The sequence below is a fragment of the Sorex araneus genome, chromosome 5, assembly GCF_027595985.1.
Source record: "Sorex araneus isolate mSorAra2 chromosome 5, mSorAra2.pri, whole genome shotgun sequence".
Lineage (NCBI taxonomy): Eukaryota > Metazoa > Chordata > Mammalia > Eulipotyphla > Soricidae > Sorex > Sorex araneus.
In genome coordinates this window covers 95034608-95062604 of record NC_073306.1, presented here as the reverse complement: position 1 = coordinate 95062604, position 27997 = coordinate 95034608, and the positions used below count along the sequence as shown (strand labels likewise).

The window sequence follows — 27997 nt, the reverse complement described above, 5'->3', positions numbered from 1 at the left end:
AAGTGCAGTCAAATATAAATAAAAATTTGTTGTTGTTTTGTTTTGGGGATCCACACCTGGCAGTGCTCTGGGACTATATGGGGTCAAACCCAGGCCAGCTATGTGCAAGGCAAGTACCCTGCCCACTGTACTATCTCTCCAATCTCCCCTTCGGTATGAATAAAATTTAAAGTGAGGTGGAGTGATAAAAAAACACAACTTAGACAGTTACTGTGAGACATAGGCTCTGCTTGACTGAGAGCCTCTGTGAAAGCTGTGCCCCAGGAAACTTCCAGAAAGAGCCCATGATTGAGCTGAGCAATGAGATAGCCTTGGTGTTACTTAATAAACAAAGAAGACAGGCAGGTGAGGAAATGTCCTAGGCAAGAAATCAAAGTCCAAGAGGCCCAAGGTGAAAGGGCATGCCTAGGGAAGGACCAGGACAGCGTGCCTTCCCAGAACAGAAGGTGTTCGGAGAACGGTGAGGAAGGACACTGAAGAGCTTCTGCGCACAATGCTCCAGGGACTTTGGTTTCTGGCTTCCAAAGCAGGAGTAGCACTACGAGAATAGCCCAGAACTCACTACAATGATTCAAGGCAGAAAAGCTGACCCTCCGCAAGTGACAATTCCAGTTTCAACACATATCACACATCAGTAAACCAGCCCCTAAGACTGAATCCAAATCCTCTCATCATCCATTTCTATACCTTACCCACATAAACTTTTATTTAAAAAACTATATGGGGGAGAGAGGGCCTGGGAGAAGCATTCACTTGATCGTAAGAATGAAAGGAGTAAGTCAATGGTCTTTAGGCAAAAACATAAAAATCCTGATTCTTGCCTTCCCCATTCTTCACTGCACTTGACATTATCCAGGTTGTAAGCAACTCCTCTAGGAAGAAGCTTCGGAGAGCTGCGAGGTCTGGTTAGGACTTTATGTTTCCGACGGTCCCGATCACCATCTCTAAGACTGACATGAAACCGTTCAGGGTCTCCATCCTCGCCTTACTTTGTTTGACAGAGATCTGCACTTCCATGTTCTCGGGCTCCACCAAGAGTTCTGTCAAGAATAGACAGCCCACCTCATCCTGCGCACTGAGGTAGGCTTTCCATGGCTGGGCACCAGGCTTGCTCATTGCGATGGTCTGGATGTTCACTACTTGCAGAGCCATCTGGAGGGTATCAGCATGAACTGCTCCCTGCCAGGGGATCACCTGTTGCCGAGCAACTTCCAGGCTTAGCCATGTTTTCTCGAAACACTCAGCCGTCAGCTGTCGATTGGGGATGAGCATGAGGGCTCCAGAGTCAGGGAGTTCCTGCCCCCTCTCCTGGTTCTCTTCAAGAATCAAAGGTCCTGAAAGGGTCAGAAAGCTTGTGAAAGTCATGTTCTTAGTCACTAAGAAACAACACCCTGACAACCAAAGTTGCACAACTGGGTTTTCCTCTTTGGATAAATGGCATTAAAAAACAATGATGAGGGGCTGGAGTAATAGCACAGCGGGTAGGGCATTTGCCTTGCACACGGAGGGACCTGGGTTTGATTCCCAGCATCCCATATGGTCCCCCAAGCACCACCAGGAATAATTCCTGAGTGCAGAACTAGGAACAACCCCTGAGCATTTTTAGGTGTGACACAAAAAGAAAAATAATAATAATAATAATAATGAGGGGCTGGAATGACAGTACAGCAGGGAGGGTGTTTGCCTTGCATATGGCCAGTGTGAGATCAATCCCCAGCACCCCATATGGTCCCCCAAGCACTGTTAAAACTGATCCCTAAGTACACAGCCAGGAGTAAGTCCTGAGCACTTCTCAGTGTGTCCCCCAAACAAACAAAAATAAATAATAAATAAAAAACAATGAAGCACTGAAGAGAGAACCATGCTCCACATAAGGGAGGCCCAGGCTCAAATCCTGTCACCATGTGGTTCCCTGAGCATTGCTGTAAACATCTCCTAGCATGGAGCAAGTAATAGCCCAAAAATGAACAAAAACAACACAAAGAAGGCCCAGAGTTACTCAGTGGTAACAGCCTATCTTCCAAGCTCAAGGTCCCAGAGACTGCAGGTTTGATCCCTGGCATTCCTCCACATGCCCAAGTATGAGCCCAGGTGGTCCTGAGGTTTGAGGTCCCAGTTCTACCATCAAGTGTGCAGTCCCCAGGGAACACTCCAACCAAGTGTGTGAGTACTGCAGCTGAGTTCAATGAACCCCTCTACACTGGAGCAACAATAACAACAATAAAGAGCAGTGGAAAACACAATGGAAAATTTTCTTGTGCAGAGTTCAAGTTCAGGCAACTATGTGAGACTTTGCTGCAGTACTCCGCTTTTTGCCAGTCACTGCACAAGGTGAACATTTTTTTTATGGCTGACAGTCAATAAGGGCCATTTTTACCTGACGTGGCAAAAGATGCAGGGTTGGCAGGCTCTGGGCCACGATGCTCTGGCCCCTGGCACTTGGAGATGGTTGCCCAGCGGGCTTTGCCATACACGGGCACCAGAGTGTTGAAGTCAGAGGCCCAGCTATTCACCGGTCTTTCTGCCTGATCCTCCAAAAGCCGAAGAGAAGGGTCAGATTTAGGGCTACACAGGATCCGCTTCACCTCATCAATACCCGCCAAGAGGAGGCGATAATAGAAGAGCCCTCGGTCCCGAACTGCCATGTTTTTCTCTTCCTCTGAGGGAAGAAGGCAAGAGACTGTGAAGGAAAACCATCGCCCACACACTATCCTCCAACCTCGCTGCCGATGAACACAGGAGGGAGGATGTGCTGATACTCCTGTTCTTCCTCTTGGCGCCCAGTGCTCACCAAACAAGGAAAGCTGCAGGCAGCGTGTCAGCGAGGAACCCACCTATGCAGTAACACAGCAAGCGGCCCAGCGTGTCCTGGCACTCGGCAGGACGACAGAGGAAGAGGCGCAGCAGGCCTGAGAGGAGTTCCATCTTGACAGCAGGGAACGTCTCTGACTTCACATTCTCCACAAACTCTTCCAACACATAAGGTGCGTTGGGAATTCTTTCCCCATGGATGCCCAGGAGCCAAATCAGCGCTTGCTTCCCCTGAAGAATGGAAAAATGAAGGGGTTGGAGCAGGAGCTCACAGTGGGGCCATGAGATCCCAGAAACCGCAGGCTGGCACGGGGTCCACTTCTCCCCCCAGCCATCCTCTTCTCCTCCCTTCAGTTTGTACTGTTATCACACCCCACACCACCCCACTCCTGAGTCTCCCGAGATTTGCAGGACTTCCACAGGCAATGCTAATGGAACAACAGGTTCCCTCACATTGGTCGCCTCTGCCCCCCTGCATGGAGTTCATGTTTTAGTAACTCAAAAATGGCCCCAAATTACTTCAGGAGAGTGGGAACAAACCTAAACTGTACATCAGACTCATCTGTAAGGCTCTGAGTTCTGTTCCTAGCACCACTCCACATGCTGAGACCCCTGGCACAGCAACCCAGTGGACAAGTACAACCCAAAGTGTGCACCCAACAGCAACCAAGAGAAAAAGAGGGGAGAACATACAGAAGGGCCCAACTACTCCACATCTGGAGATCTGAGTCAGGAGACCTGGGTGAAGACCAACTATTTGCAAAATTCCACAAATGATTCTGATTTTCATTCCAGCTGACAACTCCAGGGCTCAAGCTTAAAACTATTCAAGAGAATAACAGTATCAAAGCTTCTAGACTAAGTCTGTAGTTTTGGTAATCATCTATATGCCAGCTAGACCCTGAAGGGTATCCAAGCTGACAATGTAATAATTTCCAAAATTACCATGAACAGTTTTGGAAATTATGATACATGAAATTATAATAAAAATCATTACAAATAATTACAAATTAAAAAATTTAGTTTAGATATTGGGTAAGAAGAAGAGATTCCATTTCAGACAGCAGAGTCCCAAGCATTCCCCTACTCCCTGTCAGTAAACAATTACAGTCTAGGTGTCAGAGGGAAGGCATAGGGGTTAAAGCACTTACTTTGTACCCTGTTGACTCCAGTTCAAATCACCGGAACGGCATATAGTGCCCTGATCATGGCCAGGAGTGATCCCTGAGCACAGAGTCAGGAGCAGCCCCTGAGCACCTCTGGGTGTGGCTCCCAAACAAAGAAACAACAGAAGAATGCCAGCCTACCTCACTATCTTGAATGCTCTCCTCACAGCCGGGCAGGGCCTGACACACGGCTTCCGTGCACTGAGGACACAGCCAGACCAGGTCTCGAAAGGTCTGCACCACAGCTACAGCACCACATGGGAGACAAGAGCCCAGGTTAGCACTGCCACAGAGGAGTGTGAAGCAAAGCCACAGACCCACACCACGTTGCTCAGAGTTCCTGCCACAGAACTGCTGGAAAGGCACTTCAAGGAAGCACTGACATGGGCTGTCTCTGTCTCTCTCTAAACATCTGACAAGGGTACTCTCTCTCTCCCTCCCTCTTTCCTTTTTTTTTTTTTTTGATTTTGCATTTTTGGGTCACACCCAGCGATGCACAGGGGTTACTCCTGGCTCTGTACTCAGGAATTACCCCTGGCGGTGCTCAGGGGACCATATGGGATGCTGGGAATCGAACCTGGGTCAGCCTTGTCTGGCTGCGTGCAAGGCAAGCGCCCTACCCGCTGTGCTATTGCTCCAGCCCCTCTCCCTCCCTCTTTCAAAGCATCTGACATGGGTAATTTCTCTCTCCCCCTGCCCCATCTCTAAGCATCTGACATGCGCAATGTCTCTCTTCTCTCTCTCTCTCTTCTCTCTCTCTCTTCTCTCTCTCTCTCTCTCTCTCTCTCTCTCTCTCTCTCTCTCTCTCTCTCTCTCTCTCTCTCTCTCTCTCTCTCTCTCTCTCTCATGTTGGTCATCACCAATGGCACAAAGTGAGTGTCACTAGTGTCACTGATTTGGACACTTGCAAAACGGTTCCAAAGATAAATCCTAGAACCTGTATATTTTACTAATTACACTTCTTTTAAAAACCAGTTGAGAGATGAACCAAGTAGGGGGTGTGGAGTAAGAGCTGGGCTCCTGCATGTGAGGGAGAAAATAAACGTGTGATTCAAGTTACTTTTAAGCACTTTGGGTCAGCCTGTCATGGTGCATGATTTTCTGAAGCCTTTCATTTATCTGCTTTTGTTCAGTCAGTGTTTTTATTATCATCTCGGCTTGGGCTCCTCTTCATTATTATTCACACAGCTTTCCTTCTCACCTCCCCCAGCCCAGCTGATGGATCTCTCAAGAACACCCTCTCGGAGTCTCTCCTTCTCTGCCTGATCCCGTGTGGCCAAAGCAGTGTCTGTCTTCACAGCTCATTTTGGTTCTATAAACATGTCTCATGCCAAAATCTCTGCCCAACTGCACGTAGAACAGGAGCTGGCTTCTTGACATCTCCTGCAACTCACCTGGGCCCGAGCAAGAGGCACTGTTTTCCCTAATTCCTCTGAGTTTCTGCCTTTATTCATTTAGTTTTGTTTTGGGGTCACACCTGACTGTGATCAGGGATTATTTCTGGCTCTATACTCAAGGATCACTTTGGCAGTGTCTGGGGGACTTTATGTGGTGCTGGGGATCAAACCTTGATCAGTGCATGCAAGGCAAGCAAGCAAGCACCTTCTGTGCTATACTATTGCTCTGGACCTTGAGTTCCTGCTTTCCACCGGCGGAACTACCCTACCTCGAGTGCTTCAAGTGGATTAGTATATGATTTTGAATCACTCTTTCTGCTCCCCATCTCCCAGCTGCCTAGCGATGAGTCCTGTCCCATTTCTCTCCACTCGCTCTGCATCCTAGGTGCCCTTATCTTGAGCTCAGCTTCTGGGCCTCTCCAGCAGACCACTGCCAGCCAGTCACCTGGCCTCCTGGCTTCTGGTAGGGCTGTGGGCAGGAACCAGCCCGAGGCCTCTCCTGGCCCCTGTGGCAGAGACTATCTGGGCACACTCTCCCTGAGGGGAGGGGCCCTACACGCATAGAACCACCCAACTGGCTTCTGGCTGAGGAACGGTCCCAGGAGCTGAGGCAGAGTAAGTGGGTGACACGTGGCTGGTTAGAAGTGTCAGAATCAGCATGGGCAGAGCCCAAGTGTGCACGTGAGGAGCGAGCCGGGTTCAGGCAAAGGAAAGGAGGGCTCCTGGGGCAGAAGTCCAGGTTCTGGCCTGGGCTGATCGGTACAAACAGGTGGGTTTGAACAACAGGTGCAACTGTTGTTCCAGATTCAGAGTACTTGGCAACTCCAGGAATCCTCCTGTTCTGAGCCCTTACTTGTAGGCAGCCTTTGGCTTAGAATGTCCCCTCCTCCTTCTCCTAACCTGCACATCTGAAATATTTCCCCTGCTTCAAAGGCTGATATAAGATGCCTTTCCTTTCTCAGGGCAGAAGTATATTCTGCCCTAATATATATTTTCTTTCTTTCTTGGGGCTGGAGCGATAGCAAAGCGGTTGGGTTTTCACATGGCTGACCCGAGTTCGATTCCTCCGCCCCTCTCAGAGAGCCCAGCAAGCTACTGAGAGTATCAAGCCCGCGCAGCAGAGCCTGGCAAGCTACCCGTGCATATTGGATATGCCAAAAACAGTAACAATAAGTCTCTCAATGAGAGACGTTACTGGTGCCCGCTCGAACAAATGGATAAGCAACGGGATGACAGTGACTTTTTCTTTCTTTCTTTCTTTCTTTCTTTCTTTCTTTCTTTCTTTCTTTCTTTCTTTCTTTCTTTCTTCCTTTCTTTCTTTTTTCTTTTCTTTCTCTCTCTCCCCCTCCCTCTCTGTCTCTTTCTCTCTTTCTCTCTCCCCCTTTCCCCCTTTCTCTCTCAGGCTCAGGGATCATTCCTGGGAACCATAAATATGGAATATGTAGATGTCTGTATGTAAGCAAGATTCCAAACCACTGTACTACTGCTTCTTCCCTCTTTCTTTCAATTTTAAAATAACTATATTTGTTAATGACAGAAAAGTATTGTTGCTGTCAACAAAAACATACTTTCCTCAGTGAAGGTTACTCCTGTAGGATGGCTGCACAGATAAAGGAGCTACAGAAAGCAAAAGCACTTGGGACAATTTTGTAACACTGTATGCAACTGTGGGAAGTGCTCTTGATTCATACTAGCCAGGCAGTATGAATGGAGATACCCCGCAGGACCTCGGGCAGGGATTTGGTGAGGAGAAAGTATGACCATGTAAAACTTAAGACATGCCAGGTTAGCACTGACACAAACCCAAGAGGGAGTGTCTCTTTCTATCTCTGCATCCTAAGTACCTTGCTTGCTTCACCTCAGCTCCAGCCCAGGAAAACACTGTTGATGGCTTCCGCCAACCAAAAGGGGAATAAAGTGGGGTGATGACAAGCAAGTACTCTTCACATAGAGTCTCAGAAACTCATGGCAACCTGGACTCTTGGATCTCAAAAACTTGATGATTTTCTGATGACAATGTAAGGAAACAAAGAAAAGTTTATGCCTCTATGTTATTCAACAATAAATAGTGGAACAACTTCTATAAGTCAGACAACAGAAAACAAAACAAAACATGGGGCCAGAGCATTATGCAGCAGGTAGCATTCCTGCCCTGCACTGGCCAGCTGAATCTCCAGGAACCCCTGAGCACTTCTGGATGTGGCCCAAAAAGCAAACACAAACAACAAAGAAAGAAAGGTAGCCAGTACCAGTGGTGATGTGCTCCTGTCGAAGACCAACCAACTCTGTGAGGATCTGTACACACTCATCTGTGTAGGTCCTGGCAATGCCACCTATGGAAGACAGGAAAGCAGAAGGTGTGGAGTCAAATACCATGTCCTTCTAATACACTTTCTCACCAGCCAAAGGCAGAGACATTCTAATCAGATACTGTAATTTTATTCTAATGGAAGTTTGGTTAACAAAAGAAGTCTTTTTTTTCTTTCATTGTTCAGTAGAAAGCTGAAATGTCATGGGGAAAAAATTTCAGAGGAACACTTTATAGCCAGCTCCTGGTTATGATTTCTGCCTTCCTCTTTTATCCCTCTTTTCTGCCTCAAAAAAAGAACCATAATTGAGTCTAACATGATGGTTCCTTCTCCAATTTGAGCTGCTCCTTCTCCTCCACCACAACCTGACTGCTTTCGTTTTATGAAGTGAACTCCTGCCATGGTAATGTGACAAAATTGCTGAGACTTATCCTGTATTGTCTGTACTCGTTACTGCACATAGCTCAGAGGTCAGAAGGAACGGTGAGCTGACAGAAGACTCTGACTCAGGAAAGTCGATTCCAGATTCAGGCTGGAAACGAGGCAAGCTTTCAGCAGTAACATTTTTGCAGGGCTGGATCAATAGCACAGCAGGTAGGGCGTTTGCCTTGCATGTGGCCGACCCTGGTTCGATTCCCAGCATCCCATATGGTCCCCCAAGCACCACCAGGAGTAATTCCTGAGTGCAAGAGACAGGAGTAACCCCTGTGCATCGCCAGGCAAAAGTAAATAATATTTTTCCTTTTTTTTTTTGCTTTAGTTTCTTCATATTTCAAACAAATTAATAACTTATGTACTTCCTGATACCTCACAGAACTATGGTAGGCATTTTTTTTGTTTTGTTTGGGGCCACACCCTACAGTACTTAGAGTTTACTCCTGGCTCTGTGCTCAGGGATCACTCCTAGTGGTGCTCTGGAGACTGAGGTATGAGGGGGGTAGGAGGAGAGGATCAAACCAGGGCTCGTGTCTCAACCCCTGTATTATCTCTCTGGCGCCGGGTAAGTATTTTTGTAAATAGGCAGCAAAAGGTGACACACATTTTAAGTAATAGTTTGAGTTACCTGTATTTCCTCTCCTGGAAAATAGGGAAAACTAATGTTGATGGGGATAAAACAAACAACAACAAAAGGGGATGGGGAGCTAATACACACTAGCAGGAAGCTTGCCTGGCATGTAGCAAACCAGAGTTTTATCCCTGATGCTCTATCTCTATGGAGCCCCACCAGGAGTGATTCCTGAATGTAGAGCCAGGAGTAGCCCTGAGGACTGCTAGGTGTGGCAAAACAAAACAAAATCCAACAATAACAACAACAAAAATACAAACACCAAGCAAAAGTAGGGCCAGGGAGAGAGCCCAAAGGGCCAGAGCACAGGTTTTGCATGTGGGAGGCCCCAGTCTGATCCTCAGCTTAGTAGTCCACCAGGCTCCACTGGGAGTAGCCCCCAGTACCAGTAGATATGTCCCTAGGACAAAAGCAAACCCAGCTCAGCCATGTCACTGCCCTGTATGGAATCAGTGACCCAGCTCTTAGGCACTTACATTTTCTGGCTGAAGTATTCCCGTGCACACTTCCTTTTCCTCCCCATGGCTTTGCAGCTGTGTGGCAGACACGTACCTATGGCAAAGATGGCAGCCTGGGCAAAGTCGGCGGACACGTCGGTACAGTACCCTCGAAGCTCCTCCAGCACCTGCTGCACATTCTCGTCATTCACCAACTCACACAACACCTCCACCTTTTGGAGCTTGATATAGTGGGGTTCCGAGTAGGAGCAAAAGAACTTCTTGTAGTGGCTGCTGAAATGGCCGGGCAAACTCCGCAGGATTTGGCGCACATGACAAAGAGCAGCAAAGCAGAGTTCACGGCTCTCTGAGGAGCAAGCAGCCAGCAAGGGCCCCTTGACTCGCACCAGCACGTCTGTCTGGACATGAGGGAACTTCTGGGCCAGGATCAGGAAGAGCTTCGTGGCTGCCATCACCACAGCGGGGCTCCCGCTCTTGAGGGAGCCATCCAAGAGGTTGAGGATGTCGAACAGCTCTTCCTCGCTGCGGGGCTGGTAGCGCAGAAGGAAGTGCAGTACTTCAGCTTGGCCCCACTGGTCCAGTTTTGACATGCTAGCCCCCCACCCCAAAAGAAAACAAAGATGTCATTTTAGAAATTCAACCCACCCCTAGCTAAGTACCATGTTGCCAAAAGATAAGTGCACAAGGAATGAAAATAGGTTGGGCAATAAATTAGACCACTCCTTTTTCATACTAGTTAAAGGTTTCATAAAATAGGATTTAAATTCTTGATTACAGGACAAATGTGGACTTGATAAGACACCCTAGATTTAGAGCTTACATTTTTTGTTTGTTGGTTGGTGTTTGGGCATATTCAGTGGTAACTCAGGGCTTACTCTTCTTGGCTCTGCACTCAGAGACTATTCCTGGCAGTGTCTGAGAGCCCATAACGGATGCCTGGGATAGAACCTGGGTGTGCAAGACAAGCCCCCTACCCACTGTAAAGTTAAGAACAAATAAAATGCTCGACCAAGATCCGGAGGCCAGCTAGACTACTTTTGGTCTCAGCAAGTGCTTGCAGCCATGTCTCTAGACGGTGAACCAAGCTATTGCCCCATGCTGCCCCAGGAAGGGAAATAATGCAATTTCTAACATAAATCTCCCTGGACTTAATTACTGAAATACTAAAATACAGAAATCTGAAACCGCAAGGCCGCTACTGCGGCCTCACGACTCCATATCTCTTCATTCTCAGCAATGGAAAACTAATTATCAAATGCTTCCTTCTCAGTAGGGCTGGTTTTTTTTTGGGGGGGGGAAACTCCAAGAACAATAGTGAGTTTTGTGTTGAAATATGGAATGTAATCAAAGTAAAAGAAAATGAAGTGAAATTTATCAGTTATGCAGGTGGGGGTGGGTGTGGGAGGTATACTGGGTTTTTTTTTTTTTTTTTTGCTTTTTGGGTCACACCCGGCGATGCACAGGGGTTTCTCCTGGCTCTACACTCAGGAATTACCCCTGGCGGTGCTCGGGGGACCATATGGGATGCTGGGAATCGAACCCGGGTCGGCCGCGTGCAAGGCAAACGCCCTACCCGCTGTGCTATTGCTCCAGCCCCCTATACTGGGGTTTTTGATGGTGAAATATGAGCACTGGTGAAGGGACAGGTGTTTGAGCATTGTATAACTGAGACATAAGCCTGAGAACTTTGTAACTTTCCACATGGTGATTCAATAAAATAAAAAAAAAATAAATAAATAAATAAAAATGCATCATTTGGGCTTGGGAGATTCCTTTAGGAGGACAGAATTTATCCCCAGAGGCTGGTTCTATCATCTCACCAAAAGACACTAATGCAAATGAAAGAAATTCAATAGAAGATGAGGATGTTAATCATGATTAACTTCCCTTTCTGCCCTACAGAAGGTGCAGCAGACCTCTCCTTAATTCACTGCTCCAACAAGCTCTCACTTGTTGGATGCAACAAGTTCATCACAATAAAAAGAGAACTGAGCTGGGCCAAACCGATTTAAGAGATGGTGAGCAATGGGCTTATTGATGACCACACCGCCTTCCTGTTTCAGAATTTCCTCGAGCGACCTCAGGCAATTCACAACCACAATTGGATCTTGGTCACGCAGCAGGCTGTATAATTCATTCACCAGGGCACCATCTAGAAAAAGAGATCACAGATAAAGGAGCTAATCTTCAGAGGTTGAGAGAGCAAACTAAAGGAATTGCTCCAGACACACAAAGTTTAACTTCTCTGCTATAAGAAAAAAAAAAAAGAAAGAGTCCCTTCCAGATGATTTAAAATAACCATACAAACACTCACGCTTGGACCCTAAAGAATGGACTTCTCTAATTTCAAAAAACACCAAGCCCCCATACCCTAAAGAGCTATGTACAAAAGTCAGTCCAAATTATTCTTCTCTTAAGATCACATCATCTTTTACAAAAAAAAAATATATGTATATATATAAATATATATATCACGAATCACGAAATCCCACTAATCATAGATTTCTTTTCTTTTTATTCGTGTGTGTGTGTACCTATTCATTCTTTCTTTTTCCTATTCAGTCTTTTTTTTTTAAATTTTATTGAATCACCATGTGGAGGGTTACATAGTTTTCAGGATTATGTCAGTTGTACAATACTCAAACACCCTTCCCTTCACCAGTGCCCATCTTCCATCACCAACCCCCCCAGTATACCTGCCGCCCCCTCCCACCTCCCCAGTCCCCACCCTTGTAAGTGATAAGTTTCACTTCGTTTACGCTTTATCTCGATTACATTCCATGTTTCAACACACAACTCACTACCGTTGTTGGGGTTTCCCCCAAAAAAGAAAAAGACAGTCCTATTGCCAAGGAGGCATTTGATAGTTCTCCATTGCTAAGAATATAGAGATATTAAGTCCCGCTGTTTGTTACATAACTTTTCTTTTTCCCCCTTGCCCCACGCCACCGAGTTTACGCCTGTTTAGTAATCGCCACGCTGCCTGACAAGGGAAAAAAAACCGAAAAGGATGGTTATTTCCCGTCATCAGCAGGCGTGGGGCTCTGGCTTAGTTGATAGACTAGTAGAGTGTCTACAAGCAGTTTCTGGAACCGAAGGTCTTGCGCTGGTATTGGCTCCGGCTCGAGATTCCACCAGCGTCCCACTGTTCCATGTACATAATTTTTCCCCTTATATCCCATTCCCACGCCACCAGGTCTGTTTGCTTAATGGACATCACACTATGGTTGACGCCACGCCGCGTTTCTTCCCGAGAAAGAAGAAAATTTCTTCTCAGCCGGCGTGGGGATATAGCTTAGTTCAGTCTAGAGAGATGGCTACCACTTTGATTGCCTTCAATATTTCAGCAACAGACTTACTATTCTTGTTAGGATCTCCCACAAAAGTCCGACCCATTAAAAAGGAACCATTACATATTGCTGATGCTAAGATGACATTAGGTTTTGGGTTTCTGTATAAAGTCCAGGGAAAGTACAACCAGAAATAACATCACTACAAACTTTTACCCTTTTATGGTGCTCATAAGATGGAGAAACCTAGAGAGAGGCTCGGCGTCTCCATTTTGCGCTCAGAAAGCCGAGGACCCTGCGCTGTGCTCGGGAGGAAGGGGTTGAGAGAGAGAGGTTAAAAGAATTGGGGGATGCCCGGTTTCCACTGTTTCAGCCCGCCGTGGGTTCTCCAATCCCGTGCCGGAATTAGTTCAGTGGGCTGCTTGGAGTCCAAGGGCGCTTCCTTGGGCTCTTCCATCATGCTCGCTCCACAGCAGGGTCCAAAGGGCAGATTTCTTGATCGGGCTCAGTAACCTCTCATTTGTCCTTTCCCTGAGATCTTAGAAGTCTCTCTCGACTCAACATTGGAGGCTCTTTCAGGGTCAGGGGAATGAGATCCAGCTTGTTACTGGATTTAGCATATGAATACACCATGGGAAGTTTGCAAGGCTGTCCCATGTGGGCAGGAAACTCTCAGAAGCTTGCCAATTTCTCCCAGAGGAAGAAGCAGGATACAAGATATCGCTTCTGGGATCTTGCTTTTAAGTCTCTGGATGTTGGCCGTTGATGGGATTACACACACCTGGGTTCCTCTGCGTGAGGCCTGTCCGAATGTGTGGAGAGGGGCCTCTAGCCTCGAGCATGGTTGTAGTTAGGTTCTGGTAGTCTTCTGCCACCGGGAGCTCTATTCAGGGTGGGGAGGGAAGCTGGAGCCCATCCCCTCCGAGGGGCCGTGGGGAAGACAGCCAGGCGTGTGGGCAAGAAACTCTCTGATATATATATATATGTATATATATATATATATATATATATATATATATATATATCTGTAGCACTTGTCATCCCGTTGTTCATCGATTTGCTCGAGCAGGCACCAGTAACGTTTCTATTGTGAGACTTCTTGTTACTGTTTTTGGCATATCGAATACGAAACAGGTAGCTGCCAGGCTCTGCTGTGTGGGTGGGATACCCTCGGTCGCTTGCCGGGCTCTTCGAAAGGGACAGAGGAATCCAACCCAGGTCGGCCGCATGCAAGGCAAACGCCCTACTGCATATATATATATATATATATATATATATATATATATATATATATATATATATTTATAAAATGGAGAGGCAAATATCACTACGACATGGAAACTTACCCACTTCAGAGTCTTCATGAAGATTGTGCATTTTGGCACATCCAAGAACAGCCACTCTTCTAACATATGAAGCCTTATCCCGCAGACCATTGAGAATGGGCTGCTGGATATATTCCTGTACACCAGGCATCCTAAGAAATACAGAGAGTCAGCCAATCCTGAGTTACTAGTTTTAACATCATTTAGCCTCTACACAGTTAACAAAGAGTTGAGTATATGTTTGAATGTACATCTATCAGATCATTAGAAACTAAGAGACAAGCTGCCGAATTTAAGCTGTGTTTGACTCTTTCACTCAGAAAAATGTTGCACAGATAGCAAAGAAAATTATGCATATGGAATTGTTTAGAAATCTATGACCCAAACCCAGAATTAATTCATAGAGAGGGAAGACTCCCCTTAATGAAACCACTGCTCATGAATTTGTTTTATTTTGTTTTGAAGCCATACCAGTTAAGCTCAGGGCTTTCTCCTAGCCCTCAGGGAGCACTTGTGGCAGTGCTGGGGGACCACACAGAGTGCAAGGGATTAAACCCAGGTGTGCAACATGCAAGGCAAGTGCCCTCCATACCTGCTGTACTTTTCATCAAGCACCCCATTGGAGGGCGTTAGCCTTTGACACGGCCGACCTGTGTTCGATTCCTCCACCCCTCTCGGAGAGTCCGGCAAGCTACCGAGAGTACTGCGCCACATGGCAGAGCATGGCAAGCTACCCGTGGTGTATTGGATATGCCAAAAACAGTAACAATAAGTCTCACAATGAGACGTTACTGGTGCTCGCTCAAGCAAATCGATGAGCAACGGGATGACAGTGACAGTGACCCCACTGGACATAGTTTAGAAAGCTGAAACAGGGGCCAGACAGAAAGTACAGTGGGTACAGCACTTTCCTTGCAGGTGGTTGACCCAGGTCCAATCCCAGGTATCCTATATGGTCTCCTGAATGAGCCAGGAGTGAGGCTGAGTGCAGAGCCAAAAGTATGTCCTGAGCACAGTTAAGGGTGGTCTAAAAATTAACAAATAAGAAAATAGAACTCTGAAGCAACGCAGAAAACCTAAGAGTTGCAACAGTGTGTTCCCAGTACTGAGGAGATTAAATAAATTGTTATCCTTAAAAAGGTGCCCCATGGGCCTAAGCCATAGTACAGCAGGTTCTAAGGCTTGCCTTGCCTTGCATGTGGTCAACCTGGGTTAAATCCCCAGCACCACTTGTAGTTCCCTGGGAACTATTAGGAGTGATCCCTGTGCACTGAAAAATGTACCCCCCTCTACCATCCCTTCCCCAAAATAAAAAGGTTCCCCTAACCTCCTCAGCCTCCCCAGTCACTGAGAAGTGGGCAGGGCAGGGCTAACCTGAGGCTGCTCATGCTCCGTAGTGCCAGCCCTCGCACCATCGGGTTGGGGTCCGAGCAGTCTTTGCACAGAGTGTTGATGGCCAGGAGAGCCAAGTCTGGTTTCAGAGGGGCATAGGTGCACATATACAGATAAACCAACTTCTTTTGAACAATATCCATGGTGGCACTGGCCTTCACCATCTCCATGAAAACGGCAGACATGTCCAATCCCTGAGTCATGTGCCTGAAACCAATACACAGAGCAGGAAGAAGTAAACATCTACCCCCCTACTCATCAAAGAGGGCACATCACATCCACGTGGCCAACCAGACTAGGACCTCTGAGTGAAGACCTGCCTTGTCTAGCACATGACAACACAGTTTGCCCTGTGCTGCACCTGCAATCGATGCTGTTCTTCCACTCATTCAACACATACTCATAGAATCTCAAGTTCATGCTAGGAAAATTCAGCTTCTACATTTCAGAATAGGACCTTAGGACATAATCTTTTTTTTTTTTAATGTAGGAGTACTTCTATTTATCCAGCCATTGATTAAGCTGATTGAACTGGGCATGAACTCCACATTACATTTTTTTTATTCAGTATGTTAGTTTCATTTTATTATTTTTTTAAATCACCGTGCGATAGTTACAAACCTTTCCTGCTTGAATTTCATTCAATGATCGATCACCCAACCCTCCACCAGTGCACATGTTCTACCACCAAAATCCCCAGTATGGCGCCCCCAACCCACCCCTCCCCCTGCCTCTATGGCAAACGGTCTCCCCCATGCTCTTTTGTATTGTTTGTTATGAATAACATGTCACGTGACCACGTGCTCTTAAGACATAATCTTACAGAAGTCCTGGCTTGAGGCAGGAGAGATGGCACAGAGGGGAGACACCTGCCTGGCATGCAGCAGACCCTGGTTCAATCCCCAGCATAAACATATGGTGTCTTCACTGCTGTCCTTCCTCTTCCAACCCACCCCAGCCCTGCCAATACCTCCAGGGGTCACTCCTGAGAAAAAAGCTAAGAACAGCCCCTGAGTACTGAGGATGTGGCCCATCCACTGCAAAAAAAAAAAAAAGTCATGCCTTAAGATATGCATAACTCAAGTCTATTAAGGGGGCTAGAGTGATAGTATGGCAGATAGAGCCCTTGCCCAGCACATGACCGACCTGGATTTGATCCCCTGCTTCCCATAGGGTCCTCGAACACCAGGAGTATCCCTGAGAGCAGAGCCAGGTGTAACCCCTGAACATCAGTGGGTGTCCCTCCACACCCCCCCCAGCAAAAAAAAGAGATGTCTATTAAGGAGCCAGAAAAGATCAACATTAATTATAGGGTAACAGAGGGAAGTGATGGGCAAGGTACTGTGGGAATCCAGATGTCTAATACTGCCTAGAAGTCAAGGTATTTCTATGGGGAAATAGTAAAACGAGCTAAGTGAGCAGGAATTCAGCTCACAGGTATGGTGAATAGGTCTTAATACATGCTGCAATGCATGCAGACATTAGCAAGAATGGAACATTCCTTTGAGAGTCTGCAATTGGCTGAGTTAAAAGGTTATTTTTTGGGGTTCTATAAGAAATTTGGACTTCATTTTGTAGATTATTGCTTAACTGTGGTCTTCTAAAGGACGTGGATATTGGCTTCTATCCCACTCTACTGAAATCAGTACTAGATTTCATGAAAAATTTGCATTTTAAAAAAAGCAACCCAAACAAATTTTGTGCATTCTATAATTTGTGAGCCCAGGTGTGTCAGAGAGATGGTTCCCAGAGCTGGAGCGCACGCCTATGTGCAGAAGCCCTGGGTGCGACCCCAGGCAGGACACGGTCTGAGAGCACCACAGAGAATGACTTCTGAACATCCTCGTGTGTTCAGAAGCCAAACCAAAAACAAATTACTTTCAAATTTACATACTGGAAAAATTCTGACCGAAAAATGGGAGGAAAAGTGATCTACTAATAAGCTAATAAGTTACTGCAATTGCTTTGGTAATGAAATAAGAACAAAAGGTAGTACAAAGTTTAAAAAAAAAAAAAAGATGGAGAACAGAGAGCTAAGTCAGTGGGCTGGAGCCCTGGTCTGACCCCAGTACCATAGGGTTCCACAGCACCCCAGCAGCCCCCTACTACTGAGCCCGGAGTGGGCTTCACTAGTGTAGCTCCAAATGAAATAAAATGGTATTTTCCAAAGAGGATGGCGGGCAGACAAGCAGTGAAAATATATTTTTATATTTTTTCACCCTGGTTCTGTCAACACCACAGTCCCCTAAGCCCCTCCAGGAGTGATTCCTGAGCACAGAGTCGGGAGCAGGCCATGAGCACTGCCAGGGGTGGCTCAAATTCCAGTCTCCCATCAGTGAAAACTTTAAAACAAGTTAAAAAGAGGACGGATTTGGTAGAACTGTGACTTGAGTGACGGTCAGCTGACTCCAGGGCTGCCACGCAGCTGGGTCGGCCGGGTGACAATCACGGGCACAACACGAGCAGAAGCGAAGGTCGGGGAGCAGGCGGCGAAGACGCCTCTGCGCGCCCGGAGTCCCGGGCGGCCACGCCCCTGGCGGCAGGACTGAGGGCGTCTGTGCCGGCAGCTACGCGGCTCCCCGGCCCGGGGGAGGGGGTGGCGGCGAGCGGCGGGTACCTAATCACGCGCTGGATGACGCTCCGGTAGCGCAGCCGGTCGGCCTGGACGTGCGGGTTGCACAGGGCCTTCTTCAGCTCTTTCACCGCGTCGTCGGAGCCGAGGTACGGCATGCCTCCGGCCGCGGGGCCCGTGGGGAAGCCCGCCGGCTAGGCTGACGGAGGCCGCTCCCCCGCCCAGAGACTCCGAGCCGCAGCGAGCCCCGGGCCGGCGCCCTCCCGCCCCGCCTCGCAGCCTCCGGACGCCTCCCCGCGGCGGCCGTCACCGACAGGCCGGAGAACACGCTCGCCGGAAGTCCCGTCTCCCGGAGAGAGCGGCTGCCACTCACTCTCCTCAGACAAGCGCCGAGCGGAGCCCGGGCCCACCTTCGTGCGCTTCCCCCAATCTCGCACCGCCCAGCGCCCCCGCGCGGCCCGCCCGGGTGCCGCGCGCTGCGCGCTCCGGCCTCGGCTGCTCGGGCCTGGCCCCGCCCCACGGAGCGCGCTTCCAGGACCTGGATGACTCTGAGCGGGTGGGCGGGGCGCTCAGCGCGCGGGTGGGTGGGGCCGGGGGCGTTCGGTGAGTGGGGGTGGGGGACGCGCGGCGCGCGAGTGGGCGTGGCCCTCGGCGCGCGGGAGTGAGGGCGCGCGGGGCGGGGATACTCTGCGCGCGGGGCGGGGCGCTCGGCGCTTGGGGGCGGGGGCGCGTGGACCGGGGGCGCTCGGCGCTCGGGGCGGGGCGGCCGGTTGCTTGGGCCTCGGCGCCGGCCCCGCACTTTCGAGCGAGCCCTTTTTCCCGCCCGTTCTCGGGGCGCTTCCGCGATCGGGCTGGCTGTTGCTGACTCCTCTCCCGTCCTAGCCTGTCTGCTGTGGGGTCGCCGGATGCGCATGTAGACCCTCCCCACCCCCGCAGCCTGGGGATTTTTCCAGCCTCGCCACCATGAACGGGGTCGTGATCCCCCATACGCCCATCGCCGTGGACTTTTGGAGTCTGCGCCGGGCAGGTTCGGCGCGGCTCTTCTTCTTGACCCATATGCACTCGGACCACACCGTGGGTCTGTCCAGCACCTGGACCCGGCCCCTCTACTGCTCCCCCATCACTGCCCACCTCTTGAACCGGCACCTAAAGGTATGGGGACCCGAGTCGGCCTCTGAGTGCTGGCCCATCTGGGTGGGGGCGTCTGCTCGGTAACGGCCTCGGACCAGAGTGGCCAGCATCGGCGATCTACCAAAAATTATCTAGTCTCGGTCCACAGCAGCACTGTGGCGTCCAGCTGGCCCACCGGGGCCGTGTTTCCTGTGTGAATGGGGAAATCTGTGAGCCCACCTAGGACTCTGTTCTTTTGCCCATAGACTGCCTTGAGCCCCCACCTGGAGGGCGCCCAGAGGGCTCAGCGGGCTCACCGTGCGGGGTTCATCCCCTGTACCCCGTGGAGCGTACCCTAGCAACGCCAGGAGTAGCCAACTGAGCACCACCAGGTGCGGGTCAAAACCCCGAGAGAGGGGCCCATGCGATGGTATGGAGGGTGGGGTGTTTGCCTTGCGGCCGACCCTGGTTCTGTCCCATATGGTCCGCTGAGCACAGCCAGGAGTAATCCTGAGCGTCACCGGCTGTGGCTCCAAAACCAAAAAAGAAACCAAAAAGAAAGAAGACTAAAGAGATATAGTACAGCTGGTAAAGCACTTGCTTTGCAGACAGCCATTCGAGTTTAGTCCCCTGCGACCTATATGTTTCCCCGAGCACTGCCACAGGAGTGAGCCCTGAGTACTGATGGGATATGGCCCAAAACCCAAAAAAGAAAAGAAAGCTACCCAATATGCTGAGTAGAAAGTGATGGTTCACTACCCTAGCTCTCATCTAATTAGTGGGTACGGGGTCTTGAAACTGGTTGGAATTTGGTTTTGTTTTATCACCTCCCCCACCGGTTTTGAATAATGAGCTGTAATCTACAATATTGCCAGTGACCAGTTCATGTGGACATCATGTTTTTCTTGGGTTTTTAATGTTGGTTTTTTTCTTTTCTTGGTCAGAATGTTTTTAACTGAACTACTATTCACCCCCCACCACATCCGCACACACTTCTCTCCCCCATTACCCTGATCCAGGGAAGTTTGATACTGGCCCACTAGGCTTTTCTGGGCTCTTCATTTAAGATGCGTAGTTGTTTGGGGATCCCCATTTGGCAGCAGTTGCAGGAGAGTTTTGGCCTTTGTCCCCTGCTGTGGAAGGGGCACCTGGGCAGGAGCCTAGTTCCTGTGAACTAACTGGTTGTTTCTCCAGGTATCCAAGCAGTGGATCCACGCCCTGGAGGTTGGTGAGAGTCATGTGCTACCTTTAGATGAATTTGGACGAGAGACCATGACCGTCACCCTCATGGATGCCAATCACTGCCCGGGCTCTGTCATGTTTCTCTTTGAAGGCTACTTTGGGACCATCCTCTATACAGGTGGGCCTTTCATGCTTCCTCCCATTTTCTTAGCCCACACACTATTTTTTTTTTCCTTATTTGGTTTTGGGCCATACCTGATGGTGCCCAGGGACCATATGGGGTGCCGGAATCAGACTCAGGCCAGTTGCTTGCAACTACAAGTGCCGTAACCATTGTGCTATCTTTCTTGGCCCTCCAGACACTCTCTCTCTCTTTTTTTTTTTTTTTTTTGCTTTTTGGGTCACAGCGATGCACAGGGATTACTCCTGGCTCACTCAGGAATTACTCCCTGGCAGTGCTCTGGGGACCATACAGGATGCTGGGAATCGATCCCAGGTTGGCCACGTGCAAGGCAAATGCCCTACCCACTGTGCTATTGCTCCAGCCCCACCAGACACTCTCTTGAGCAGCCTTAACTGATCCTGGAAGTCTGGAACTCTGCTTGCTGAGGTGAGCTCAGCAATACTCTCTCAGCTCCGTTCCTCCTTTGCAAGCCTCTTATGAAGAATGACCCTGGGGCTAGAAGTGATAGTACGGAGTAGGGCATTTGCCTTGCTCAGGACCAACCTGGTTCGATCCCTATCACCCCAGATGGTTCCCCAAGCCCACCAGGAGTGATCCTGAATGCAGAGCAAGGAGTAAGTCCTGAGCACCACCAGGTATGGCCCAATACTACCAGCCCTCCCCCCAGAAAAAGAATTGATCCAGAAAAGCTGAGACAGGATGCAGACATTTCTACAGGGAAGCAGGATTGCTATCTTAGTTTCATGCCAGACTCCATGATTCTTTTACCTGTGTCCAGTGAGGGTGTGGCCATCTGTTGCTGAAGACGGGCGAGTTCTCCTGCTATCCCTTTGGCTCTGACCCTCTGTACCTTCCCAAACATTGTTTTTCTAGGTGATTTTCGATACACACCATCCATGCTCAAGGAACCAGCCCTGGCAGTGGGGAAACAGATTGACACCTTATACCTCGATAATACCAACTGCAACCCAGCTCTGGTTTTGCCGTCCCGGCAAGAAGCTGCTCACCAGATTGTTGAGCTCATTCGAAAGCACCCTCAACATACTGTGAAGATTGGTGAGTAGCTGTGTCTCCTTTTTCTCTTGTAGCAAATGAGTTTAGATGCCTCACATCTTTATGTCTTTGTATATTTCTCCTCTTCTTGTGAAATTTACTCTTACTGATCTATTTAAAGCTGCACTCTGGATCTGGGGACAAAGGGCTGCCCATGTGGGTATTGTATGTAGGGGGTCAAGGCTTGGTCCTTGGCACACGGTCCCCCAGCACAAAGCACGGTCTGGGAGTATCCCTGGGCACCCCTAGGAGCGGCTCAAGTGGAAAGGAAATACAAAATGTCGGTTGTGGTGGGGATATGCACAGAGGATTCAAGTGCATGCTTTGATGCCAGACCCCTTGTTAAACCCTCGTAATGACCTCGTGGTCCCCTGAATACTGCTTCAGTGTTTTCACTGCTGCTCTTGTGGTGACAGGGTTCCCTGGTGTGTTCCCCCAACTGATGGATGGAAGCTGGTGGCTGGCAACGCTTACATTGAAATTAAACTGGGCTGACACAGGGAAAGAGGAGCTGCTTCAAAAATGGGGGGAGGACATACAAACGAATCTCGGGCCCAAGAAACTTGCTGCAGAGATGGCCCTGGACTTTGCAATAAGCCATTTCCGCTGGGCTGCTCCAGATGGGGGCAGGTGCTGTCCCTCTGCCTGCCCTCTAGGAGCCCCAGCAGCTGTCATTTTCTAGAAGTCAGCGACAAGTTCCAGGTATGAGTGGCGGTGGCGGCAAATGCCAGGCCTCACAGGGGAGGAGTGGGCCCTCCACCTTCCCCCCGCCCCAGTGGGGGAAGGAGGATGATGATGCCACATCTGTCCACCGTCTACTTAAGCTACCACACGGCTATGATCTAGAGACACACAAACAAATCTTGGACCCAAGCAACTTGCTGCAGCGATCTCTCCAGACCTAATTATTAAAATTTTAGAATTCCTAGAGCAAGAAATCCGCAAGAGCGGCCGCAAAACATATTGTATCCATAATAAGCAGTACAAAACTCATTGTCTAGCATTGCCTTTTCGGCAGGTATGAGTGGTAGTGGGACTGGGCTCGAAATATCGGAGGTAACTAAAGTGGAGAAAGAGAGTATTGTGCAAATTGCCTGCCACACAGGTAGGGGAAGGTATGGAATTGGGTGTGGGGGATTTTGGTGGTGGAAAACATGCACTGGTGAAGGGACAGGTGTTTGATGACTGTATGATCGGAGCTCAAACATGAAAGTTTTGTTACTGTACCTACAGTGAGTAATCAATAAAAAGGGGGGCAGTGACAGGGATAGAATGGGAAACAACCTATCACAAAGGACAAGTTGAGCATGAGCATGGAGACTTGGAGTGCTCCTGAGAGTTGCATGTGCCTCGGAAGCATTGCAGGGGGTGAAACAATGGTAGCAATTGTGATTTGTAATTCAGTTAACATAAGCTCTCTTCGAGGGAGGAAAGTCACCCCAAATCTAGCCTGAGCTGCTGGTAAATTGAGGGGCAGTGATTCCGCAGATTCTGCTAAATGAACCACAGCAATTATGGGGAGACAAGGGATCCCCAAGTGCAGAGTCAAGATCAGGCCCTGAATACCCAGCAGCTCTCTCCGTTGGCCGCCCGGCCCCCCTCACCCAGGTTGGGGGGGGGTCGTTCCCAGGCCATGGGGCAGATGGAGGAGGAAGGAGGAGGAAATGAGGGAGGACCAAGCCAGTTGATTGATCAGATGCTGTTTATTCCATTCTCTCCACACGCCTGTTCCAGTCTCTCTGAGCTCCCCATTTCTCCTCTCTCCTCTCTCTCCCCCAGCACTCTTCCTTCCTAGCACCTCACTCCTCCATCCCCGCTCTCTGGTTTCTCTTCTTCACTCTGGATTCCGCTTCCGTCACCCCTCTCTCCCCTGCTTCTCTCTCCACCTTGCCCTCTAGGCTATACAGGCAGCCAGGTAGCAAAATCAGCACAAGAAAGCCCTTCCTGAGGGCCAGGCTTTCCAAAGCCCTTCCTGACTGCCAGCAGGCAAAATACCTCTTAAGGTTTTTCTCCTTTCCTTAGCCCAAGAACTCATTAACATCTTAATACTAGTTATTTTTGTATGGACACAGTAAGAAATACATTGAGGCTTGTAGGGCAGCTCTCCTGGCAACATCTTGCCACAGACTCAGACTGTAGCACTCAGGCCAGATTAATCATTCCTAACCCTAGCAGGGTCCAAATCTAGTTATTACTTTTTGGATCATGACAGCATTTGTCCATGACCAAGCTCTTAACTTATAGTTAAGCATTAGGCACTTTGGCCAGGCCCATCTTGATGCCAGGGTAGCACATAACTCACCACTTGCCCTGGGTCCCTCGTCTGGACCCTGCTTTTGGGGGTGCTAGGAAGTAAGGGCAGCTGAGGCTTAGAGAACAGATGCCCAGGAGGAAACTATCATGTAGCGTCAAATGACTCCCAGGTTACAAAGCTTAGCATTTGCTACAGTCTTCCTGTGCCCATACAAAAGGACATGGCCCTGAATAAACTATGCAAAGGACTCAAAGAGAAGAGAAAAACAATATTTACAAGTCAACAAAACACAAAAAAAGAAGGTACAAATAAACAAAGATGAATGAGAGCACTGTGATGGGAGTAACCCAATAAACCTAAACTACCTGAGGCTATGTTATCCTACAGAAAAGGACCTGGGGAGGGTGGAAGAACAGGATAAGTGGAAAGGATTGAGGAAAGCCTGAGAGATAGTAAAGCTGGTAGGGCTTTTGCCTTACTCTTTATCAACCTGGGCTAATCCAACCCATCACCAGGAGTGATCCCAGGGTGCAGGGCCAGGAGTAAACTCCAAGCACCAGAGGATGTGGCCCTAATTCCTTCAACTGAGAGATCCTTTGCTGTGATCATCTCTAACATCTCTTATAGATTATATTTCCTAAGGTGTAAGACTTTGTTTTCCCAGTGCGCAAGGATTGGGAGGTGGTCTTTCTGTTGTGCTGAATAAGTGAATGAATTAATGGATTGTGTGTTATCTCCCCTCTTTCTCCCTAAATCTCTTCTCAATTGCCACCTCCTCCTGGAAATTCTATTTTCTTGTTTAGGTTTGGGGCCACACCCAGCAGTGCCCAGGGTTGACTCCTGGCTCTGTGCTCAGGAATCTTTCCTGGTGGGCTCTGGAAACCACATGTGATGCCGATGATTGAATTGGGTGTGATGTCGGTGAGCCCCACTGGTGACTTCTGTGAAGCAGAGAGAAGAAAGATGGTCACTTTTTCCCCTTCCGCCTCTGCCACTTGGGACCCACGGTTACTGGGTTCTTGTCTCACCTCACAGAAAAGAATTTCAGAAGTAGCCATGCAGTGAAGTAAAACAGATTCTATTTGGAGGTTTTTTGAAGGGAGGAAGAGAAAGTGGGAGAGAGTGGAGAATAATATGCTCAAGAGAGAACCCAGGGGGCTGGAGCGATAGAACAGCGGGTAGGGTGTTTGCCTTGCATGCAGCCGACCCGGGTTCTATTCCTAGCATCCCATATGGTCCCACGAGCACCGCCAGGAGTAATTTCTGAGTGCATGAGCCAAGAGTAACCCCTATGCATTGCTCGGTGTGACCCAAAAAGCAAAAAAAAGAGAGAGAGAGAGAAAACTTGGGCTTCTCCAAGGGCGGAGAGAGCCCCTACACACCCCAGCTTTAGACACAAAAGCATAAAAGTACACATCTCAAGAGGGGAGATTCAGGCGACACATGTTCCGCCACATGGACTTTGGCAGCGTACGCAAGCGCTTCCTTTGTTCAAGGTGGCCTTTATAGGGTTTCTCCAACCAGCCCCCATGTGGGGCTTCTACCTAGGTGAAAGATAGGTACTTCTACTTTTACCAAGGTAAAAGTCCGTTGCTAAGGAGGTTGTCAAGGAGGTAGAGTTGGGAGTGGTGATGGTCTTCTTTGAGATTCTTTTCCTGGCCTTTTGTTTCTGCAGGAGCTTCTCTGGGTCTGTTGCTGGAAATAGGTGAGGGTCTTCTTAGTTCCTGTTTTCTCCAAGGTTGGCCTTTGCAACTTCAGAGCTATTTGTTCTCAGGAAATTAACTGCCTTGGCCTGGGGAGGGGCCTTCCCTGCCTGCCGGCCTGCCTGCATCATATTCAGCTGCCTGCAAAGCAAGCACCTAACCCCTGTACTTTCAGGTCCTAATTCGTTTTAGTCGGTGTGTCAGGATTCCCCAGTAGCTTCCTCCACTCACTTCTTCCAATGCCCTTTTCAGGACTCTACAGCTTGGGGAAGGAGGTTCTGCTGGAGCGCCTGGCCTTCGAGTTCCAGACCTGGGTGGTGCTGAGTCCCCAGCGCCTAGAGTTGGTCCAGCTGCTGGGCCTGGCAGATGTGTTCACGGTGGAGGAGGAGGCCGGCCGTATCCATGCTGTGGACCACATGGAGATCTGCCACTCGGCCATGCTTTGCTGGAACCACATCCACCCGACCATCGCCATCCTGCCCACCAGCCGGAGGGTCCACAGGTCACACCCTGACATCCACGTCATCCCGTACTCCGACCATTCCTCCTACTCAGAGCTGCGCACCTTTGTGGCGGCGCTGAGACCCTGCCGGGTGGTGCCCATCGTGCAGCGGCAACCCTACCAGGACTGCTTTCAGGACAGCCTAAGCCCTGAGCCCCTAGCGCCCCCGGTCCCCCGCGCTCTGCAGCCACTCAGGAGGTCCTCACAGAAAGCAGACTTTCTCTGGTTCTGGTTAGAAAAGAGACTGAAGAGACCAAGGACTCTAGGAGTCATGTTTGAGCCCCTCGAAACTGCCGAGCAGTCTCGAGCTAGCAGCACCCCAGAGAAGGTCAAGGCTGCACACGAGGCTGTCCCTGAGCACCTGGAGAAGCAGCTTTGCCTCCGTCCCGTGCAAATCCAGAAGCTGGTGTTCCCCAGCTGCTGTGGCAGACAGTGGGATGGGGCATCCCCTTTTTCCAAGTCCCAGAAAAGAGGTCCTGTACAGACTTCCCCCCAGAAAAGAGGTCTGATACAAATTTCCCCCCTGGTATGGGGTGTTTCAGAACACTTAAGGTCTGCAGTCTCTCTGGAGACCAAAGAGGACATTGTTGAACCCCACTTGGTACTCAAGGGACACACAGATGCACCCAAAGCCACAGGGAGCCAGAGTGCTTTCCTGGGGCTGAACTCTCACCTGCTTCATGACAAGGGGAACAGTATTCTGACTCCTGGGTCCCAAGACCTGGCATTAAAATATCTCCTGATTCCAGTGAGTGAGTTCCAGGCAAGGTTCTCTTCCAGGCAGTTTGACCAGCAAGTACAAAAGTACCATAAACATTTGCCAAAGGACAGGTAGTAGAGGACAGAATGGACACCTTTTTGGCCCAACACTGCACTTTGGGAAAGAGTTGCTAATGGCTGATCGATGGTTTTGTTGGGAGCCTTACATTTCTGTCTTCACAAGATTTTCATGGGCTGGCCCCAACCCTTAATATGACAACTTAGTGCGATGGAATCCTCAGTGTCTTACTATGTTTAGGAGACACTTTTTGGTATAGCCTCTGCCCAGCATTCTCAGGCACAGTAAAGGTGTGCCCTGCCTGGCCCCAGGATGATATTCGGCAGCAAGGCTTTTGCCTGTGGGTGCCCTGGGCTCCATCCCTAACATGGACAGAAAGGGGTAGAGGGCTGGGTCTGGGGTGTGGATCTGATACTGGCTGGAGATTTGGCCCTAGTGGTATATCAATACCATGCAGGAGGCTGGGGAGATCATGCAGGGGGTGAATCCACCCATGCTCTGCGTGCTGGAGTGCCAGTTACAGTCCCTTGAGTACCAGAGGGTGTACCCCATAGTAAACAAGCATTCTTGGCCGGAGCATTGCCTTAGGCTCAGTCTTCAGCACTGTGTGGCCCCTAGTACCACCCCCCAGAAATGGTTTCAATAAACTTGAAATAACAATCTGTTAGCTGTTTAACCCTATATATCATCAACTTTTGAATGTACAATTTGTGTGTGTGTGGTGTTTAATTATTTTTCTCTCATAGACTTATCAGCTGTTTGTTTTTGTTTTTATTTTTGTTTTTTTGTCTTTTTTGGGGGCTGGAGCAATAGCACAGCGGTAGGGTATTTGCCTTGCACGCAGCCAACCCAGGTTCGATTCCTCCACCCCTCTCGGAGATCCCAGCAAGCTACCGAGAGTATCTCGCCCAAACAGCAGAGCCTGGCAAGCTGCCCGTGGCATATTCGATATGCCAAAAACAGTAACAGCAAGTCTCAAAAAAAAAAAAAATGGAGACATTACTGGTGCCTGCTTGAGCAAATAGATGAGCAATGGGATGACGTAACAGTGACAGTCTTTTTTGGGTCATACCTCGCAATGCTCAGGGGTTACTCCTCATCCTGAACTCAGGAATTCCTCCTGGTGGTGCTCAGAGGACCATATGGGATGCCAGGGGTCCGAACCTGGGTGGACGGTGTGCCAGGCAAACGCCCTACCTGCTGTTGGAGCTCCAACTCCAACATACCCCAACTTTTTACTTGGTTACTGGTGCGCGTTCCCCTGGAGATCTCTCCTGCCCGCGGAGAGACAACAGTGGAAAGTGCTCCTAATTGAGTGGATTCTGTGAGGGTCCCGACCTGAAATAAGACTAGTGAGGTTAGTAAACAGGGGGCCCAAGACGACACATGCCGATCAAGGGCAACTTTATTAACAGCCATGCTGGTATTAGACTTTTCTTAGCAGG

The 27997-nt window shown here is 49.2% G+C and overlaps 2 protein-coding genes across 7 annotated transcripts; one reads left to right on the top strand and one right to left on the bottom strand.

The window, feature by feature from the left end:
- Nucleotides 1–678: 678 nt before the first annotated feature.
- AP4B1 (adaptor related protein complex 4 subunit beta 1) lies at nucleotides 679–17961 on the bottom strand. Its single transcript, XM_004616253.2, has 10 exons — nucleotides 17832–17961; nucleotides 15197–15421; nucleotides 13844–13974; nucleotides 11212–11359; nucleotides 9302–9798; nucleotides 7624–7707; nucleotides 4119–4222; nucleotides 2835–3042; nucleotides 2378–2659; nucleotides 679–1334 (listed from the first exon to the last, which is right to left on the bottom strand). The coding sequence occupies exons 1-10, from the start codon at nucleotides 17942–17944 to the stop codon at nucleotides 907–909; spliced, it is 2220 nt and encodes a 739-aa protein (XP_004616310.2). The 5' UTR covers nucleotides 17945–17961; the 3' UTR covers nucleotides 679–906.
- On the top strand, nucleotides 17652–27297 carry DCLRE1B (DNA cross-link repair 1B). Of its 6 annotated transcripts, none has more exons than XM_055137671.1 (5): nucleotides 18227–18342; nucleotides 18669–18938; nucleotides 20091–20256; nucleotides 21136–21318; nucleotides 25525–27297. In XM_055137671.1, the coding sequence occupies exons 2-5, from the start codon at nucleotides 18750–18752 to the stop codon at nucleotides 26607–26609; spliced, it is 1623 nt and encodes a 540-aa protein (XP_054993646.1). In that variant the 5' UTR covers nucleotides 18227–18342; nucleotides 18669–18749; the 3' UTR covers nucleotides 26610–27297. The 6 variants fall into 6 exon arrangements, with proteins under 6 accessions (XP_054993651.1, XP_054993646.1, XP_054993648.1 ...); XM_055137673.1 differs by having other exon boundaries at nucleotides 18234–18366; XM_055137675.1 differs by lacking the exon at nucleotides 18227–18342 and adding an exon at nucleotides 19163–19288 and having other exon boundaries at nucleotides 18800–18938; nucleotides 25525–27296.
- Nucleotides 27298–27997: the final 700 nt, after the last annotated feature.

Excerpts from the sequence above, each read along its gene's own strand:
- AP4B1 (XM_004616253.2), bottom strand. The coding sequence starts at position 17,944 with ATGCCGTACCTCGGCTCCGACGACGCGGTGAAAGAGCTGAAGAAGGCC. Across the intron at positions 3,043-4,118 it reads AGAGCATTCAAGATAGTGAG|GGGAAGCAAGCGCTGATTTG; the intron begins GTAGGCTGGCAT and ends TCCATTCTTCAG. Across the intron at positions 1,335-2,377 it reads TGCATCTTTTGCCACGTCAG|GACCTTTGATTCTTGAAGAG; the intron begins GTAAAAATGGCC and ends TGACCCTTTCAG.
- DCLRE1B (XM_055137671.1), top strand. The coding sequence starts at position 18,750 with ATGAACGGGGTCGTGATCCCCCATACGCCCATCGCCGTGGACTTTTGG. Across the intron at positions 20,257-21,135 it reads TGGGACCATCCTCTATACAG|GTGATTTTCGATACACACCA; the intron begins GTGGGCCTTTCA and ends TTGTTTTTCTAG. Across the intron at positions 21,319-25,524 it reads TCAACATACTGTGAAGATTG|GACTCTACAGCTTGGGGAAG; the intron begins GTGAGTAGCTGT and ends TGCCCTTTTCAG.